We start from the raw sequence: 17,153 nt of genomic DNA, 5'->3' as shown, positions 1-17,153 counted from the left end.
GAATAGCACAAAGGATAGGGTCAGGTAAATTGAATTATTCTGCTGTAAAATTCTTATATTTGTGACATGAGGTGTAGGAACAGTGATGTGTCAGATGGGAAGTTTGCAGTGATACAATATAATAAACAAGCATTGATAAATTAAGAATATGTATTATGATTCCTACAACTAATGAGAAGATAAAAGAGAATAATGAAAAAAATTGATCAACCCCTTAAAAAGAGTATGTTCAACAGAGCAGAAAAATCAAGAGGAACAAATAACAAATAGGAATTAAATAATAATTAAACCTAGTGACATAAGAATTACAATAAATGTAAGTGGACTAAATGTTCCAATTAAAAGGTACAAGTTGTCAGACTGGATTTGATAAAAAGAAAGGCCCAACTCTATGCTTTCTACTGAAATTATAATTTAAACGTAAAGATGCAAATAGGTGGTGATTAAAAGAGTGGAGAACATATATTTTATAAACAGAAACCGAATAATTGTGGCTATATTAATATCCGACACAGTAGTCTTTAAGGCAATGAGTGTACAAGAAACAAAGAGGAATGTTGCATTATGATTAAAAGACCAATTCATCAGGAAAATGTAATAATCCTGGATGTGGTTTGCACTTAGTAACAGAACTTCCAAATATAAGAACCAAACCTGGCAAAATGGCAGAAACAGACAAACTCACAATCGTAGTTGGAGATTTTAATACTCTTTGCTCAGAAGTTGATAGGACAAGGAGACAAAACATCAGTAAGGAGATAGAGGATGTAACCAACCTTATGAGTCAACTAAGTGACTCACAGCATACTGTGTCCAAAGTCTGTAGAATCAACGTTCCTGTCAAGTGAACATGGAACATTCATCAAGATGGATCACATGCAAGGCTATGAAAGACTGTTCAGGGCAACAAAGGCTTATAGAAAACTCGAGTATTCTGTAATTGGTGAATCCTTTCAAAGAAATAATATGTCAATTTCACAGACACTTTCAGAAAATAGAAGATTTGATGCATCCCGGCTAACTCTATGAGGCCAGAATAATTTTATGAGAATCTTTCAAAGGCGTTACATGTAAAGAATATTACAGACCAGTGACCCTCATAAACGTAGATGCAAAAATCTTCAAATATATGAACAAATCAAAGGAAGAATAATGTGTCATGTGCAAATGAGGTTTATCCGAGGAATGCAAGCTTGGCACCCAAATTTAACTGACAACACAGCACTTTTATTTATATTGTTCTTAAACTGGAAATGTTTCAGATCTCCTTCAACAGGTGAATGGATAAAGACATGCTGGCACATGCAGACAGTAGACTACTACTCAGTGATGCAAATGAATAATCTGCTGAAATACGCAGTAACGAGGATCCTCTCACAGACCTCCTGCCGAGAGAAGGAAGCCTCACACACAAGTATGTCCTGTATGATTCTAGGCATAGAAGTCCTAGAAGACTCAAAGTAATCTACAGTGACAGAAGTCAGATCAGTGGCTGCCTTGTGCAGGAGGGGAGACGTGTATACACAGGCGCAGGGAACTTTTCTTGGCGGCTGGGGTGGAATTATTCTGTATTATAATTTAGGGCTTGGTTGCGTGAGGTGGATACATTTGTCAAAACTCATCAAACTGTGCACCTAAATCAGTACGTGTCATTATATGTAATTGACGCCTCAGTATAGTTCAGTTAAAAATAGAAGAATAAAGTGGAAAGTCCTCAACCATTCAAAGTAGAAATAAGGTGGCAGTACCTAAAAAGTTGGCTTCAGATCTCCTAGTTAAACATCAAGTATTGAACATGGAACATTTTTCATGACAAAGGTGACTTAAAGACGTATCCCAGCACCCAAGAAACGAGACAGGTGAGGAGTGGAGGGTGCACAGGTAGGGCATTCGAGAACAAGGAGGTCCGCCCTCACTAGTTTGCCGCTCGTATCCGTGACCTCAGGGAAAGCACGATCGTGGCTGCAACGCAGTGCCCTTGGCGGACACGCACTCCTTCAGAACCCTCTGTGGTGCGTAGCCCTCTGCGGGCCGTGAGTTCCACGGGGAGCGTCCCGTCGCGCTAGGGATCCCCAAAACAGGTGAGATGCTGCCCCACGAGGTAGAACCTCCACTGAGCCATCTCAACTCAGAATCTCCAGCTCAAAGAAACTAAGGTGGCCTAGAGTAAACGGTGCTGTGAGTTGATGGGTCACATATAAATGTTTTAGAACCAGGACGGCCTTCTTTTCCTCACTCCTCTGACACCTTTGACTGCATCATACATCAAATGGAAGGAAACACGTCTTGTCCCTCCTCCTCTAAAATCGATGTCTTGGGTGGTGGGTAGCAGTAGATGGTGTCATAAGACCTGAGTTCCCTGGGCTGTGCCGCACGATCAGGAGAGCTGACGGGTACAACCCACGGCGTTTCGGTTCAGCTGGGGGGAACACGCCTCGTGATTTCTGCAAGCTCTAAAGCTGATGTACCATTTCGGGCTGAAATTAGAATCATGATGTTCTGCTTCCTGCCGGTGATGAGCTCCCCTCAGACGGGGACTTGCACACAGAGGGGAAGCCTGCCCAGCGCTTGAGCGGCCCCAGCCTTGACCACAGGTTCTGGAAGGTCTGTCCGGGCACAACTTTACTGGTGTCCCATCAGGAGCGGGAGTTCCGGGCTCCCGCAGCGCTGGGGCCCCCAGTCTGTTTTCCCCCAGACCCCAGGGCTCGCAGCTACAGAGGGCAGGCAGCTTGTGTCCTGCAGTCCATGGCAGGAGTCCAGGGATGGCGCAAGCTTGGAGGGGACCCCAGCCAGGCTCCTCCTCCTTTCCCAGGCATCCCCTGAACCCACCATGAAGGAGGCCATGTGAGCATCACAGAAAACCCCACTGATCTACGGAGACCTGGTGTCCTCCTTCAGCCTCATGTTTCTCAGGATTATACAAAGTATTCTTCCAGAGGAAACACTGGTCAAATCTGACATGAAACTCTGGGCTTGTCAGTGGCCCCTGAGGTAGAAGCTTTCCAAAGCAGAGGGAACAAAAAACTTCCTTTAAAAAGTTATAGTCTGTTGCTAAAATGTGCCCAATAGGTTATGAAATGCAACCTGATTTTATAAAGGAAAAAATTGTTTTTCTTAGTGGGGAATCGCTTTTTATCCTACATTTTGAAAAGTAAATTTAAAATGATTTTATTTAATAACCATATTCTTGTGCTCATTTAAATATTGCTCATTATATACGGAATCCATTGTGACATTTTAAGCGGTGATTTTGCAGGATTATTCTCATAACTCTGACTATCAACGCCTGTTGTCGCTTACAAGTTTGAATCAGTGAGAGCAGCAAACATCATTCAGAGAAAATGCACAAAAACATTACTCCTGATGAACTCTGATACCTTAAATGGAGTGTTGTGAATGCAAATAACAGTGATAAAACTCAGTGAAAACTGATAACTGAAGACATGCCACAATGTATAATAAATTATAGCGAATTCTTACACAGGCAGCAGCAGTGCATGTAGGCAAACGGGTATCTCAATAAAGCCAGTATGAAATCCATAGTAAAGTAATAAATCTGTAGGCCTTCCGATGCTGTGTCATGTGTACACCAAAAGCAGATATTCTACCGAACACTAGAACATAATGCAAAAAGACGACAATAAATGAACATTAGTAAAATCTAGTTTAATCTTCTGATGTTACAGTACCTTTGCTTTTGAGCTATTGGCTGTGGAGTTAATAAATTTAAATAAAGAATGTTACAAGGACACCCCAAACCCAGCCTCTGGTTGCTTGGAATCCAGGCATTGGTAGGGCTGCTCCTTCCAACGGCTCCGGAGGAGGGTCCTTCCTGCCCCCTCCCGCTCTTGGTACCCACCCCCCGGCGTCCTGGTCGTTCGGCCGTGTGGCTTCCGTCTCCGCCTCTGTCTTTACAAGGCCCTTCTCCCTCCTGTCTGGGTTCCCCTGTATCCCTCTGGTAGGGATAGATGCCACAGCATTTAGGGCGCCCAAATAGTCCAGGTACATACCCTTAATTTAATCACACACGCGGGGACCCTTTGTCCAAATAAGGTGCCAGGTCCCGGGATTAGGCCCCGATATGCTTTATCTGGGGGTGGCCGCTCTTCGGCCTGAGACGGTCAGACACTCGACTTGCTGGGAGTTTGGCCTGGAAGGAATCCTCACCGGAAGAGCGGTCTCGGGTCTTGTTGGAGTCTGAGAGTGGAGGTGGGTCCGCAGCGTTCCAGCACCGCGTGTCCCACGCAGCCTTAGCCGTCCCAGTAAGAGCCCGTTTCCAGCGCTCACCATCGCCGCCCTGCAGGCCCTGTCTTGCTCAGCGAGACCCTCCCCCATTCCCGACGACCCCGTCAGGACAGCACAGAGGTGGCCTCCCTGAGCTGGGGGCCTTTCCAGCACTCCCAGGCACATCCAGCTTTGCCGTCCTAGTTAGCGCGTCTGTTTGCCTGCGCCCCGGGGATTCGCACCTTGCTCTGGCCGCCCGTCCTGAGCTAGAAGGTTCCAGGAGAACCTGCCCCTGTGGCTGGAAGCCACGGCTGCCGCGAGGATGCTTCCGGGTGCGGGAGCCCGGCGTCCCGTGAGGTGCGGCCGCGCGGCCCGGCGCTGTCTTCTCCGCGGGGGGCGAGACGGGCCGCGTCCGACCCTGTGACTAACGGCATGTGCGGTGTCCCGTCTGGCCACATGGCTGTTTGCGTGGCTTCATTCAGGCGTTAGAGCATCTTCCTCTTCCCTGCAGGCCCCGCCGAGGAGGGACCGGGCCGCCCCTCCCCGCTGGCTCCCGCTCTGCTCACCTTGGACAGACGGCGGGGACTTCACCATTGGTGAACAGGCAGGGTCTTGTGACCTAGGCACCCGTTAGCATGTCGTCAATATTGTTATGTATTAAACTCGCTCTGATTTGACCTTCCAGGTGGAGGTGGTCGTTCACAGCCTTCCTGGACTCAGAGCCTTGGTCGTGTCCCTCAGGTTCCTTCCAGTTTTAGGCTGTCTCCCCGTCCCCTTCCCTGGGACTTTTCTGTCTTTGGCGCAGTATGTTGTTTAAAAAACAGAGGAAGAAAATCGTTTACGTCGAAATAGAAGAGCACTTATTTCTTTCCAGAGCTTTGAGAAAATGATCACATGTGCTTTTGCAGCAGTTGAAACGTGTTTCATTTGGGTTTGGGGGACGTGATGTTTGGGCCTGTCGGGGCCTCCCCTTGTATTTGGTGCCTTCACCTGATTCTGTGACCATTGATTCTCGTCTGTTTTGCACAGGCTCCGTCCTCGCCTTCTTCGCCCGTCGCTCATGAACCAAAATATGAGAAGCGCTGGCTGGACGCCGTGTCACTCCCTCTGTCCATGGCTCGGGTCTCACGGTGCAGAGCTGGAGCAGAAAAAGTAAGGTGTGTGACCGTCGTCTGGAGTGGGAAACGCCAATAAACCCCGAAGTGCAGGTCCTTGTCTCCAGGTGGATTTAGCATTTGCAAAAGTAATCATAATCATACTAAAAGTCAAGCATCATAAGAAAACACTAATCAGAGCAGGAGCTGATTTGTCGTCAGGAGTGGTTCTGTCTAGTGACTGTTTGTTCATTCTTCTGAGACATAGTCATTAGAAGAAGAAATCGTATTTTCAGTTTTAACTGTTAACAGAATTAGACTGGAAATAAGACTGTACTCTTATCCATGTTGCATACAATTACGTAAAAGTCATTTAAACCCCATGGGCCTCATTTTCTTCATTAATAAAATGAGAAGGTTAGATTAGCACCAGTGTTCAGTAAATGCTCGCTAGTTTTCAAGCCTGGTTAATGAAGTAGTTTCAGAGTTTCATCTGTAAAGGTTGTGTGTCCGTCACTGTTTTGTGGAATAAGGTCGCCTTTTTCCCTCTAAGTTAATACAGCGTGTCATCTGTGGCCAGCTGCGCTGTCAGGTCACTGTGGAAAGGCTGAGCAGTAAGTAGGTGGTGAGTTTCCTTTCATTCTTAAGAAGGTGGGAGAGAACTGTGTGAACAAAGGAGGAGTGCTCGTTGTCTGGAAATTGAGTACTTTCTCGATGAGACACGTGTGCCCACGGAGGCCGTGAACACAAAGTGTCTGAAGAAGGCGTCCCTGGGTGGTCACACGGCCCCCCCTTTGCCCTGGGAAGTGCTGTCAAATCCTAACAGCAAACCAAAGGTTTCCATATCGTTTTATGGAAACAAACATACCTCATTAGCGTTGCTGACTCTTTCAGGATTTTGATATGGGCAGGAAGGTGCAAAAAGTAAAATGAATGACTACAGTTCTGCATTTCAGCGAGTGTGTCTGACTCACGTCAGTGTTAAAAGTGCGCGTTCAGCGGGGATGCGGTTCCCTCGCCTGCCCTGTAACCCTCTGGTCCCACGGTGAAGAGGAGGAAAGGGAGAGGAGGCCTGAGCGCTCGGCCTCAGACAGCCCGAGCTAGCCCTGCAGCTCTGCTCTCTCCCGAGGGACCCTCACTCTGGGGCGTGCGAGGAGCGGGTTCAGACATCGCCAACTCGAAGTCACACGCTTCTCAGAATCGAAACGCCAGAGCTCTGAACTGTCGCCTGGGGAGGACTCTTCGGCGACCCTCTGAGTGGATAAAGGACAAGCGGGACGAGCACGTCAGCGGCCGGTGTCCTGGCTTCCTGTCGCCGTCCAGCTGTGGGACCAACATTTGTCACCAGCTGCTCTGTTTTCCTGTTTTTGAAAGTACAGTCATTCGGCCAATGATGGTTGAGGTTCCTTAGTTTACCGAAAATGTTTCAAAAGATCCTCTAAAGAGTAGACACGTATTTAAACCTAACACTTGAGATACGTATTGAAATGATAAAACTCAGTTGTAGTGAGGACGACGGTTCCCACGTCCCGTCGCCTCTGGGGCTGCAGGCTCGTCCTCCGCCGGGGGCCTCTCGCGCCTGTTCACTGTCAGGTGGACGTTAGTGTCAGCGGTTCCTGGGCACAGTGGGAACTAAGCTTTTACATCAGTTATACATCACTAGCAATGAAGGTCGAATCATTGACTGCCCAGGACAGGAAAAGATGGTTCCATAAGAATTTGGGGGAGAGCATCTTGACATGAAACGAAAACAGGCGTAGAAACAGCACGATGCCCAGTGGGGGAACAGAAACAGCTGACTCCTTACAAAGCAGGGCTGCTCCTCGAGCGCTCACGTAGAAAGATAGACCACGTCTGCAGACACTGGGAAGTAGCACGAGACATCACAGATTCCTCAGCAGAATCTCGTGCTTTTGGCTATTAGGTAGGTATTAGCACCTTTCTCTGACACTGTGAGGAGGGAAGCATGCTTCCTGGGGCGACTGCTGGTTGGGAAGAGGGCGGGAGTTTTCTGAGCAGGACCCTATCCGTTTTCTGTTGCTACGTAACCGGTTAGTGCAAATTTAGCTTCAAAAGCGCGAGTGTATCACCTCACCGTCTCCACGGGTCAGCTGGTGTGCGTGTGCCGGGGTCTCCAAGCCAATGCTGGGGTATGACCGGGCTGCGCTCTCACCTGAAGCCGGGCCCCTCCCCAGGGTTCTCACTGGCTGTTGGCAGAATTCAGGCCCTCGGGTCTGTAAGGCTGGGTTCCCCATCTCCATGCTGGCTGTCACCCAAGTTCCAGACTGCATGTCCCCTCACCTATAAGGCAGCAACAGATGACCTCTTGTGCCTGGAATCTGACTTCCTGTCTCTGACCTTCAGATCCAGATGTGAAGGGCATGAGACCATGTCGGGCCACCTGGATAATCTTCCTGATTTAAAGCCAGGCGATTTCAGATCTTAATTACTTTTGCAGAATCCCGCCTGGCAACACCTAGCTTTGTGTCTGACAGAGTAACTGGGTGCAGCTGCCTGTGCCCCGGAGGCTGTGATCTGAGCCTAAGTGCAGGGCGTGCTCAGACCCATCTTAGGAATCTGCCCTTCGAAGACGCACTGAGCCTTGGTCTGCGGTTGGCTGTGCTTTCACGTCCCCATGACGAGTCCGGTTAGGGTCCCAGACCCGGGCTGAGCAAGGTGCCTGCCTTAGTGTGTGTATTTTAGGAAGCTGGGGGGGAGGGACCCTCCTTAAGAACAAGAGAAATGTGTGCTCACCAGACGGTCGGTCCAGCCACGAGGGAGCTTTTACGGGGCAGCCTCAGACCAGACGATCTAAAGCCTGGGGCTCTGGACTTGGGCGAGAGGAGGGGGGCGGATGGTGTGGAGGAAAGAACAGGGTTTGGAGGGAACCATCTCTAATCCCGCATTGCCTCTGGGCCTCTTGGGGCCGCGTGACCTGCCCTCAGGGAGCCCCTTCCTGATAGCCAAGCGGGCAGGAGATGATGTGAATTCTCCACTGCTTCCTAAGATGGTTTATGGAGAAAGCGTAAAATACCACTAGGTTTAAGGGAGCTTTTGAACCCCTTTAGAAGTGAGCTGACAGGTGTGGGGCTACAGTCCTTGTTAACTGTTTGTGGGCTGAGGAACATGCCTGAACAGGAGGAAGGAAACTCAGATCTGAGGGATCACTGCCGAGTCGGCAGACTCCCCGCGCTGGTGAATTCTTCACACGAGGCGCTGCTTTTTGTGGTTCTGCTCAGATGAGCCCTTCCCAGGGCTCTTGCTTTATGTTGGCCTGAAAAAGTGTAAGGAGTCACTTATCTCGTTCCTTTTTCCAAAGGGATGGAAGGAAACTAAAGCTTTAATTCTATTTGTCTCACATCTTTCGTATTTGTGAAAATAGCAGTGAGATGACGTCTTTTCACTGACAGTAATACCCCGTTTTGCTTTGTAGGAGGTCCCCTTATTTCAGAGTAAAGAGCATGGAAGGGACCAGATGGGCTTTACAGCAGCCATGCTGGAGACATATTGCAGATAAGCACATTTTCAGAAGTGATGCTACAAGTCAAAATTATCCTGCTAAATACTCTGATCTGTTTTGCAAAGGATGGTTTCATGTTTAGGTACTTGTGCCAAAACCCCCTCTCCTGTAGTTGGGAAATCCTCAAAGTGCAGCTCTCTTGATGCCGGGGGTCAAGCAGAGCAGGGGAGACAGAATCCCAGGGCCGTGGGCGTCTCCACAAGAGGAGGGGCTTCTGTAGGGTGGGGTTCGTGCTGGGGGGGGGGGTCATAGCAGGGTCAGGAGCTCCGGGTCTGCTCTGCACTGGGGGCTCGGAGAGTGGGCCCCTGGGGTCATCGTTGAGTTTGACTTTATCCAGGAGGATGTAGGTTGGGGTGTCTGGGAGCAGGGCCGGGCCTGTCCTGGGGGAGCACCGTCATCAGGGTGGGATGCGGGAGGGTCTTGGTGGCCGGACATCCTTTGTGTTTCCGTCTGCTCGGGCAGGATTTCGAGCCCTTTTCTGTCTTGTTCCTGGAGTTCAGGGAGAGCCCTCGCCTGCTGGGGGGGCTCGGAAATGTTTATGTTCAGCAGAAGAATCCCACAGCCGGTCTGGGAGCTGTTGGTGTCAGGCTGGAACGCAGCAGGACCCTAGGGTCCTTCCCCACCCCCCGTGTCGTCCGCCTGCCTTTTGTCTGTAGAAAAACTTTAGTCAAAGAATAAGATTAATCAGATAAGTGAGAAAACGCAGAAGTAAAGGAAAACAAACAGGACAAAATAATAAGAGTCTAGTCAGTAAGCAGAGTCAAGGACCTTTAGTTCCTCCTCAGGGGCTATAGATCATATTCTGAGCCGTATCCTGGGAGCCGTCTTGTAGACACTGAAAACCCCGCCAGTGTCTGGTGGAAGAAGTGAACTACACGATGACCAGGCTGTAGCCGTGACATAAGCTGCCACAATTCGCAGACTTGGCCTCAAGGAAATGGGAACAAACCAACCCTGGAACCGAAGACTAACTGTACTTAAGACAATCAAGATGATGCTGGTCAGGGCACGGCAGCACCAGTTTGAAGATGACGGTCAGAGCGGACCGTGCTGTTCCTGCATGAAGCCCCCTCCCTCCGTCTATAAAAGCTCTTGCCCGCTGACTGTCAGTGGGGAATGGGGGGAAGTCGGCCCTTGGACAGGAGTCCACCCTGCCCCCAGGTAGCCAGCATCCAAACTAAAGCAAACTTTCCCTTCCACTTTCCTGGCCTCCTTACTGGCTTTTGAGCAGCCAGCAGCCGGACACCACTTTCAGTAACAAGGCTGCTGTCTTTCTCAACTCACTGCGTCTTCAGTTTTTTTCTGAAATTTCCGTCGTGGGGAGAGAAGGTTAGGGCATGTGTGCTTATTGAGAGGGAATGATGTCCCTCTAGGAATGTTCCCCAAACGTCCGGCTCTGGCCGCGCCCTGCACACGGGGTGTGGACGGCCTGGGGGCACGAGGTGGGCCAGCTCCTCCGGGGCAGGAGCCGCCTGGTCGGCCGTGTCTGCAGAGTCGCGGGGAGGCCCGGCCTTGCGACAGGGTCGTGACGGGACCGTGGCTGGGGTGTCCCCGGGCCGCGGCCGCTGCGGAGGGCAGCCTGGGGAGGAGAGCCTGCCGGGGCGGCCGTCCCACTGCGGGTGTGGACAGAGGACGCCGACGGAGAGAAGTGAGCCTTTCACTTCACCGTGCGTTCTTGGTCCTTGATCACCGGCTTTAACCCTGGAGGCCAGCCTGCCTTCTCTGTGATCGTCTCCAAACCACGGGCCGCGTGAGTCGCCCCCGTGCAGACGTGCTGCCCTGGGACAGTGGCTTCTCACCACGGCCGGAAGGCACGGCGGGTCTGGACGGTCCCCGGCGGGAGCGGTGACCGTCTAGCTCGCTGGCCGGCCCTCTGGGGCCGGGGGCTGCGGGGGGGCCGCTGCTGACACGTGGAAGCCTCAGGGCCCCTCCCTCCGCGGCTCGTGGGAAGCGCTGCCCACTTGACCCCCGAGGACCGTTCTGTGACCTTCCCAGGCCTGTGCTGCTCGGGACTCGAGCTGGGTGACCCGCCCGGCCAGGTCCCCTCCTGGTGCCGCCGGCACAGAGCGGCTCTGAGTCGCCGTCTCTGGTGCAGATGGCAGGACTCCTGCTCCTCTTCGCTGGGTCTCACGCTTGTTCCCCGGCCACCCCCCCCCCCCCCCCCCCCCCGTTCCACACGTGTGGTCTCGAGACCTATCCTGGGAGATGCTCCTTGTCTCCGCCGGATTCGCTGCCTCAGAAAACGTTGTTTCTCTCTCCCTCTTTCCCGGTGCATCAAATGGCAGTTTCTCAATGTAGCACCTCTTATCTTACCTCCGAGGATTATTCGTTGTGACCGTGAGGGGATTAGAGCCCCAGCGACTGAGAGATGCCGCAGAGCCTCAGCTCTTGGATGTTCGGGTCTTTTCTTCTTATCCAAGTGGGGTCGGTGTCATCACAAGTCTTCCCCTTGGAACGTTAAATTGATTTTCCTTTCCTTTGTGTATAGAAATTTAATAGGCTCTCAAAGTTTGAAATGACAGTAAGTAGGAGGGCGTTTTTAGGTGGGAGAATGGCGTCGCTATAGACGAGGGGCCTCCTGTGGGCGCCCTGCGTTCCTGAGAGCATCTCCAGGGTTGGCTGTCGCCTCTCTCAGACCCTCCATCTCCACCAGCTGCTGAGGGATCGCACGTCTCTGTCCTCACTTCACCAGCAGCCCTATCATCACAGCAAAGCAAATGAGCTGAAGTGACAGAGTTTCCTGCTGCTGAGAGGAGAGGGCGTCAGTGACATCGTTCTACCGGATCAAACTACCCCGGGCACAGGGAGCGGGCGGGCTGCTGTCTCTAGGAACATGTCCCGTTGCTCCTTAGATACTGACCCCAGGCTTGGGGGTGTGCAGGGAACCCTGCTTTTTATGAATTCGACCGACTTTCTAATTACTTTTGAGGTCAAACTCTCAAAAACTGACCTAGTTCCGTTTGCATTTCCATTCCTGCCTCTGCCTGGCAGGTGGTCCTGGGCATGCCATGTGACTCTTGACCCTTGACCCTTAACCCCATGCCTTGCCCTGTCTGTCAGCCTGCTTCCCTCCTCTTCTGACAGCCAGCAGCCCCCTTCTCCTCGTGGCCCCCGCTCTGTTCTTACCCCGAGACCACGGCTCCTTCCCCAGACTCAGGACCGGCGCTCCCTAGGGCTTCCTGGTGGAGCAGGTGCCAGTGGGATTGTCAAGGATGCAGGATGCTTTCAGCTTCCTCCTCATCTTATGCCCAGTCCTGTCTAAGGGGGTAAAATACCGTCCTGGCACGGAGATTTGTTCCTTCACCGCACTCAGCCCAGCTGCCAGACTGGTGTTGGGTGTTCGGGTTAGAGTTTGTGTTTCCGGTGTCTCCTTGAGATGCAGTGTTTCTGTCTCAGAAGAAAGATCTAAATGATGAAAACTCAAAGTGCAAAAAATGGTCATGTTACTAGAGTCGTGGAACCGTTCCAGCAGACTTAATTGTATTAAATATCAAAACAAACGTGTTTAAAACAAAGCATCAGGTATGGAAGGCATGAACTCTGCATAGTCCTAAAGGCAGGGTCTGTGTGGTTTTACTGCACAGAAGAGGCGCCAGCAGTTTTCACGAGGTGGCCTGATGTCACAGTTCTGACTGCGGTTGTGGAACCAGACTCTGAGCTCTTTCTGTTTGGGGTGTGCGTACACGTGTGTGTCTGTGTGTGGGTGTGCGTGCACGTGTGTGTTTGTGTGTGCTTGCACGTGTGTGCCTGTGTGTGGGTGTTCGTCTGCCTTTCCAGGCCCTGTGACCTTGGGTAAATTGACTGATCTGCATGAGCCCTAGTTTCCTCATCTATAAAATGGTAACAATAATAAGACGCTCTGAACGCGGTTATTGTGAAGGTTGAAACCAGCATAGTTTATAAAGTATTTTGCACAGTGCTCATCACAAAGCCAGGATCAGTAAAGGCCAACTAGCTATTTTTATCATTTATTATAAATGTCATTGTTAGTAATATATGTGTTGTCCTTTTTTGCCTCTCCAAAATTTATTAATTTTTTGACTTTAAATGTTTACATAGGAGTCTAAAAAAGGCAGTTTATTTTGTTAAAAGGATGTAAGAGTTCATTGCACATCATTGGCCTCTTTAAAAGGAGTAGTCAAAACATGGAAATAAGACAGGTACAGAGTTTTGTTTTCTTATGTTTCATACTTTCTTGAGTTTATCATTTACTCATTTTTGTGCTTCCATTAGATCAATAGCATAATATTAGCTAGAAAACATTGACAGGAGGCTCCCTGGGGGGTAGAGTTTAAGCATCTTGTGGACCAGGGAATTATTACAAATTATTACTAAGATCACTGCCAGATGTCCGCAGGAAGTGGAAAGTATGAGGACCAGAGACGGCATTTTTCTGCTCTTGGGAAATAAGAAGGTGTTGGCTGTCTTTGCGTTTACAGCCCAGGGGTCAGTCCAGGCTCGCGTGCACTGGCCCGTCCACGGTCTCGGAGGCTTGTTCACAGCTGTGCAGTCAGCGTGGTGTCCTTCTGCAGTTGTAGGAATGGTGCTCAGGCTCCCCGTTTCCCTCTAACTGGGAACCAGATAACTTCCCTACGTTTCCTGTTCCCAGTCCCACGTACCGCCCGCCGTCTGCAGTGTGTCCACACTGCACACCAGCACCAGGAGGTGTCACTGGGGAGACCCTGGAAGTTCTGGGGTTCCAAGATGGGCTCCCGCACCGCTGCCTGGAGAAGCACTCACCCTTCCTGGTGTTGGCCACCTGAGCCCCGTCTAAATGTCCCCTAAGAACTTGCAAAGATTGAATCTCCACCACGGAACTCGTGCAGGAAACGTTCCTTAACCACCATTTAGTGCCACGTGCTACAAAGGGGAAGAAACCTCCTTTCTATCATCTAAGTGTTTATATTCGAGCAAACAGTTAAATTGGAAGAAAAATTTAGACGTCCAAAAGCTCTAAGATGTTACAGTTCAAGGGCGAGAAGGACCATCGGACTTGGAGGACGCAGCTTGTTAGAGGGCCTTTGGGAAGAAGAGATGCAGTTCTGAAGGACACGGAGCCCCCGCGGATGTGACGAGCAGGAGTCGCTGGCAATGGGGGCGCTTTCCTCACACACGCACGTGCACATGTGCGCACGCCCCTGGCCGGGCTGGGAGGACAGCGGTTTCTGTATCAGCGGGCAGTGGGCATTGGAGGTGGGAGCCTTTTCCATCGTGCTGCGTGTTCTCCAGCATTTATTCACGCGACAAGTATTCTAGCATGCCCGCTCCGTGCAGCGCTGCCGTAGATGCTGCAGAGTGAGGGTGTGAAATGAGCAAACCCAGGAGTCCGTGCTCTCTGGAAGCTTCCCGTCCGGCAGGAAATGCAGGCAGGAAACAGGCATGAGATCAGACCAGCAGGGAGACCTGGATGAGGTGGTTTTATCTCCGCTTTCTTTCAGTGGGATCCCCGGGAGGGGCTCCGCCATCTGGCTATGGCGCGGCCCACGTGGGACCCTCTGCCCTCACATCTCTCAAGCCCCTGCTCCATGATGGGCGAGGGGCTCAGAGGACTCGGACCTGGTCTCAGGATGGTGATCGGGGTGACAGAGGAGGACAAGTTGGCCTTTGGGGCAGCACGAAGGAGAAGTTATCTTTCTTTCCTGGACTTGCTGGACTTTTGTTGTGCCTGGAATCTGCCAGGAATAGTGACTTTTTAATAAACAAACTGATACAGGGAGAAAGGTGCCTGCATTTAAATTGGGTCTCTTTGTTACTATTTAACCTGGAGTCCTTAGAGATGCCGCTGCATGGTGGGGAAGCAGAAAGAAAATATTTCTCTGGCTTCCATGAAAAAATAACACACATGCCACAGAGGCAGGCTTGAAATGTGACGTGTGAATGGCAGTTGGGAGATTTTTTTCAAATTCTGAGGAACATACACGTTTTTCTCTCATTTTGTCTAGTGAATGTTCATAATTCTCAGCATGAGTAAAATAAACAGACACCGACCCTCCAGCTTCCAGAGCAGGAGGGCTTCAAGTTCATCAGAGCAGAGATGCTGTGTGCGGTCAGTCCTCCCTGGATGCTGTCCAGGTGTAAAGGGTCAGGATTGGCCGGAACCTGGGGGCCTGGATGGCCGTGAGCCGTGACTCGTGGGTAAGAGGTTCTGTGGGTCATTTTGGAAGCTCGAGTGTTTTCGTTCCTTAAAAAACACACAGCGTGTTAAAAAGATGATTTATAAACTTTGAGTTCTTTTTCTCCAATGTTGAAGCTTTGAGGGGCAATTAAGAATGCTCAGTACTTGGAGCCCGATTTGGGTCATGCTGGAATTCCACAGCACAGCTGAGGTAGGTGTTGGAAGGTTGTCTGTCGCCATAGGATGCGGACGTGGGATGCAGACAGGTGTCCAGCGTTAGGGCTGTAAAATAACTGAGATGTGCTGTGAGGTCACCGGCAGCCTCCAGCAGCTGGCCTGGTAAAGGTACTGATGCAGAGCGTCTCAGGAGGGCCTGTGGGAGAGTCTGGGCAGGGCTGGGGGGCTGGGGTCTGCAGGGGCGGGAGGGGAGCCAGCCCTGGTGCTGTCGTCTGAGGAGAAGTGGGAAGCGGGGGTGAAGGGGCAGGAAGAGAAGATGCAGACCCCTCCTCCTCCAAAGGCAGTGCAGACTCAACATTGAACTTTCAGTTCCTCAATCTTCTAATAAGTTAAGATACACGTACTTTGAACCTTATTGGAATAGATTTCTTTTTCTTAGCCAGAAACTGTGAATTGATTGATTCCCTACAGTATGAAACTGTCTTACCAGTTTTCTCTTTGAAAATCAAAAATCCTCTCAGGACTCAAGGGAATCCTGGAAGCAGGTAGGCTTTCCAAAAGCACGGGCAGGGTCAGTTCTTCCCTGGCCCTTGATAATGGTGTCTGGGACTTGGCTTGGTTTCTACCCGGAAAACTCATGCACCAAATACTCTGCCTTCTCTGGGTGTAGGTTTTACTGCTGATTTTTAAAAGCTGACATGTGACCTCACAGAGCACGCTGAGTCCCGAGCAGCGAGTACCCTGGGATTTCTAGTTCTGACTGTGACCTTGACCATAGGATTAAAATCCTGAGAATCCTGAGCAAATGCCATGACCGTAGAACCATGAGGCAGGATCCGCCTGTGGACGGGGGAGGGACGTTGTAGGGGAGCCTGAACACCGCACACGTGAAAAGCTGAGAAAATAAAACCTCAGAGTCAATCAGGAGACATGAATGTTCATCCATCGTTTGGGCATACACGCACAGAGTTTGTATCATTGACTCTAATTAATATGACTTTTGTACAATAAGCGAAAGTGCGAATTTGTTTTCATACTTTGTTGGTATGTTGGCGTCTATCATCAGCATTCATGCTAACACTTTCACCGTTTCTGCTCATATAATGTTTAATTTGTATTGCTTTCCTTGACAGATAACCTCACGGGTAGCAATGTTTGTATAGGATCTGTGGGTTTGGTATAACCATATTTAGGTTACCCCACTTGTTTCTCCCAATATTTCCATTTGTGGTATAATTGGCATTTCAAGGCCCGTTGTGTAGACAAGGATCTTTTAAAGGTTAGGCGTCTAGCTTGTCTCACAGAGCTGAAGCATGAACATGCTGGGATTCAAAACTCATCCCTTTTCCTCAGAGAGCTGACTGTCTACCCCCCCTACATGGGCTTTTGTAGAAGCTCTTTATCAGACTGAGAACACTCCGCTTTAGTCTTAGTTTGTTGAGTATTTTCTAGCATGAAAGCATTTTGGATTTTGTCAAGTGCTTTTTCTGCATCTGTTGAGATGACTGTGTGATTTTTTTTTTTTTATTCTGTTGCTATGATGTATAACATTTCCAGATGTCAAACTGACCTGGAATTCCTGGGGTAAATCCCATTGATGGTGATATATAATTCTTAATAGATGTTCCTGGATTGAGTTTACTAGTATTTCATGGAAGATATTTGCATCCATATTCAAAACAGATATTGGTCTGTAGTTTTCTTGTGATGACTTGTGGTTTTGGTATTAAGGTTGTATTGGCCTCATAAACTAATTTGGGAAATGTTCTATTCTATTTTGGGGAGAGTTTGTGAATAATCGTTATTAATTCTTCGCTGAATATTTAGTAGAACTCAGTGGTAAAGCCATCTGGGCCTCAGCTTTTCTATGTGGTTAGTTTTTTGGTTAAAAATTCAATTTCTAAACTTGTAATATTGTCTATTCAGATTTCTTCCTGAATCAACTTTGGTAGTTTGTATTTTCTAGGATTTCATCTAATTTATCTCATTTATTGGTATACAGTTGTTCAAGGATTCCTTTATA

General features: G+C 49.7%; 1 protein-coding gene across 17 annotated transcripts in view; it reads left to right on the top strand.

Moving 5' to 3' along the window:
* SNTG2 (syntrophin gamma 2) overlaps positions 1 to 17,153 on the top strand; it is a 214,388-nt gene that overhangs the window by 130,235 nt on the left and 67,000 nt on the right. For all 17 annotated transcript variants that reach the window (XR_009506382.1, XR_009506384.1, XR_009506385.1 and 14 more), the window contains one exon: positions 5,254 to 5,381. Coding sequence is in view for 10 of the 17 variants with exons in the window: in XM_059942328.1 (XP_059798311.1) it covers positions 5,254 to 5,381 (128 nt within the window). In the remaining 7 variants the exon portion in view is untranslated. The remainder of the gene's footprint in view (positions 1 to 5,253; positions 5,382 to 17,153) is intronic.

Source organism: Balaenoptera ricei, chromosome 13 (genome assembly GCF_028023285.1).
Source record: "Balaenoptera ricei isolate mBalRic1 chromosome 13, mBalRic1.hap2, whole genome shotgun sequence".
NCBI lineage: Eukaryota > Metazoa > Chordata > Mammalia > Artiodactyla > Balaenopteridae > Balaenoptera > Balaenoptera ricei.
Note: the sequence above shows the minus strand (reverse complement) of the source record. Positions and strands in the feature narration are given on the sequence as shown.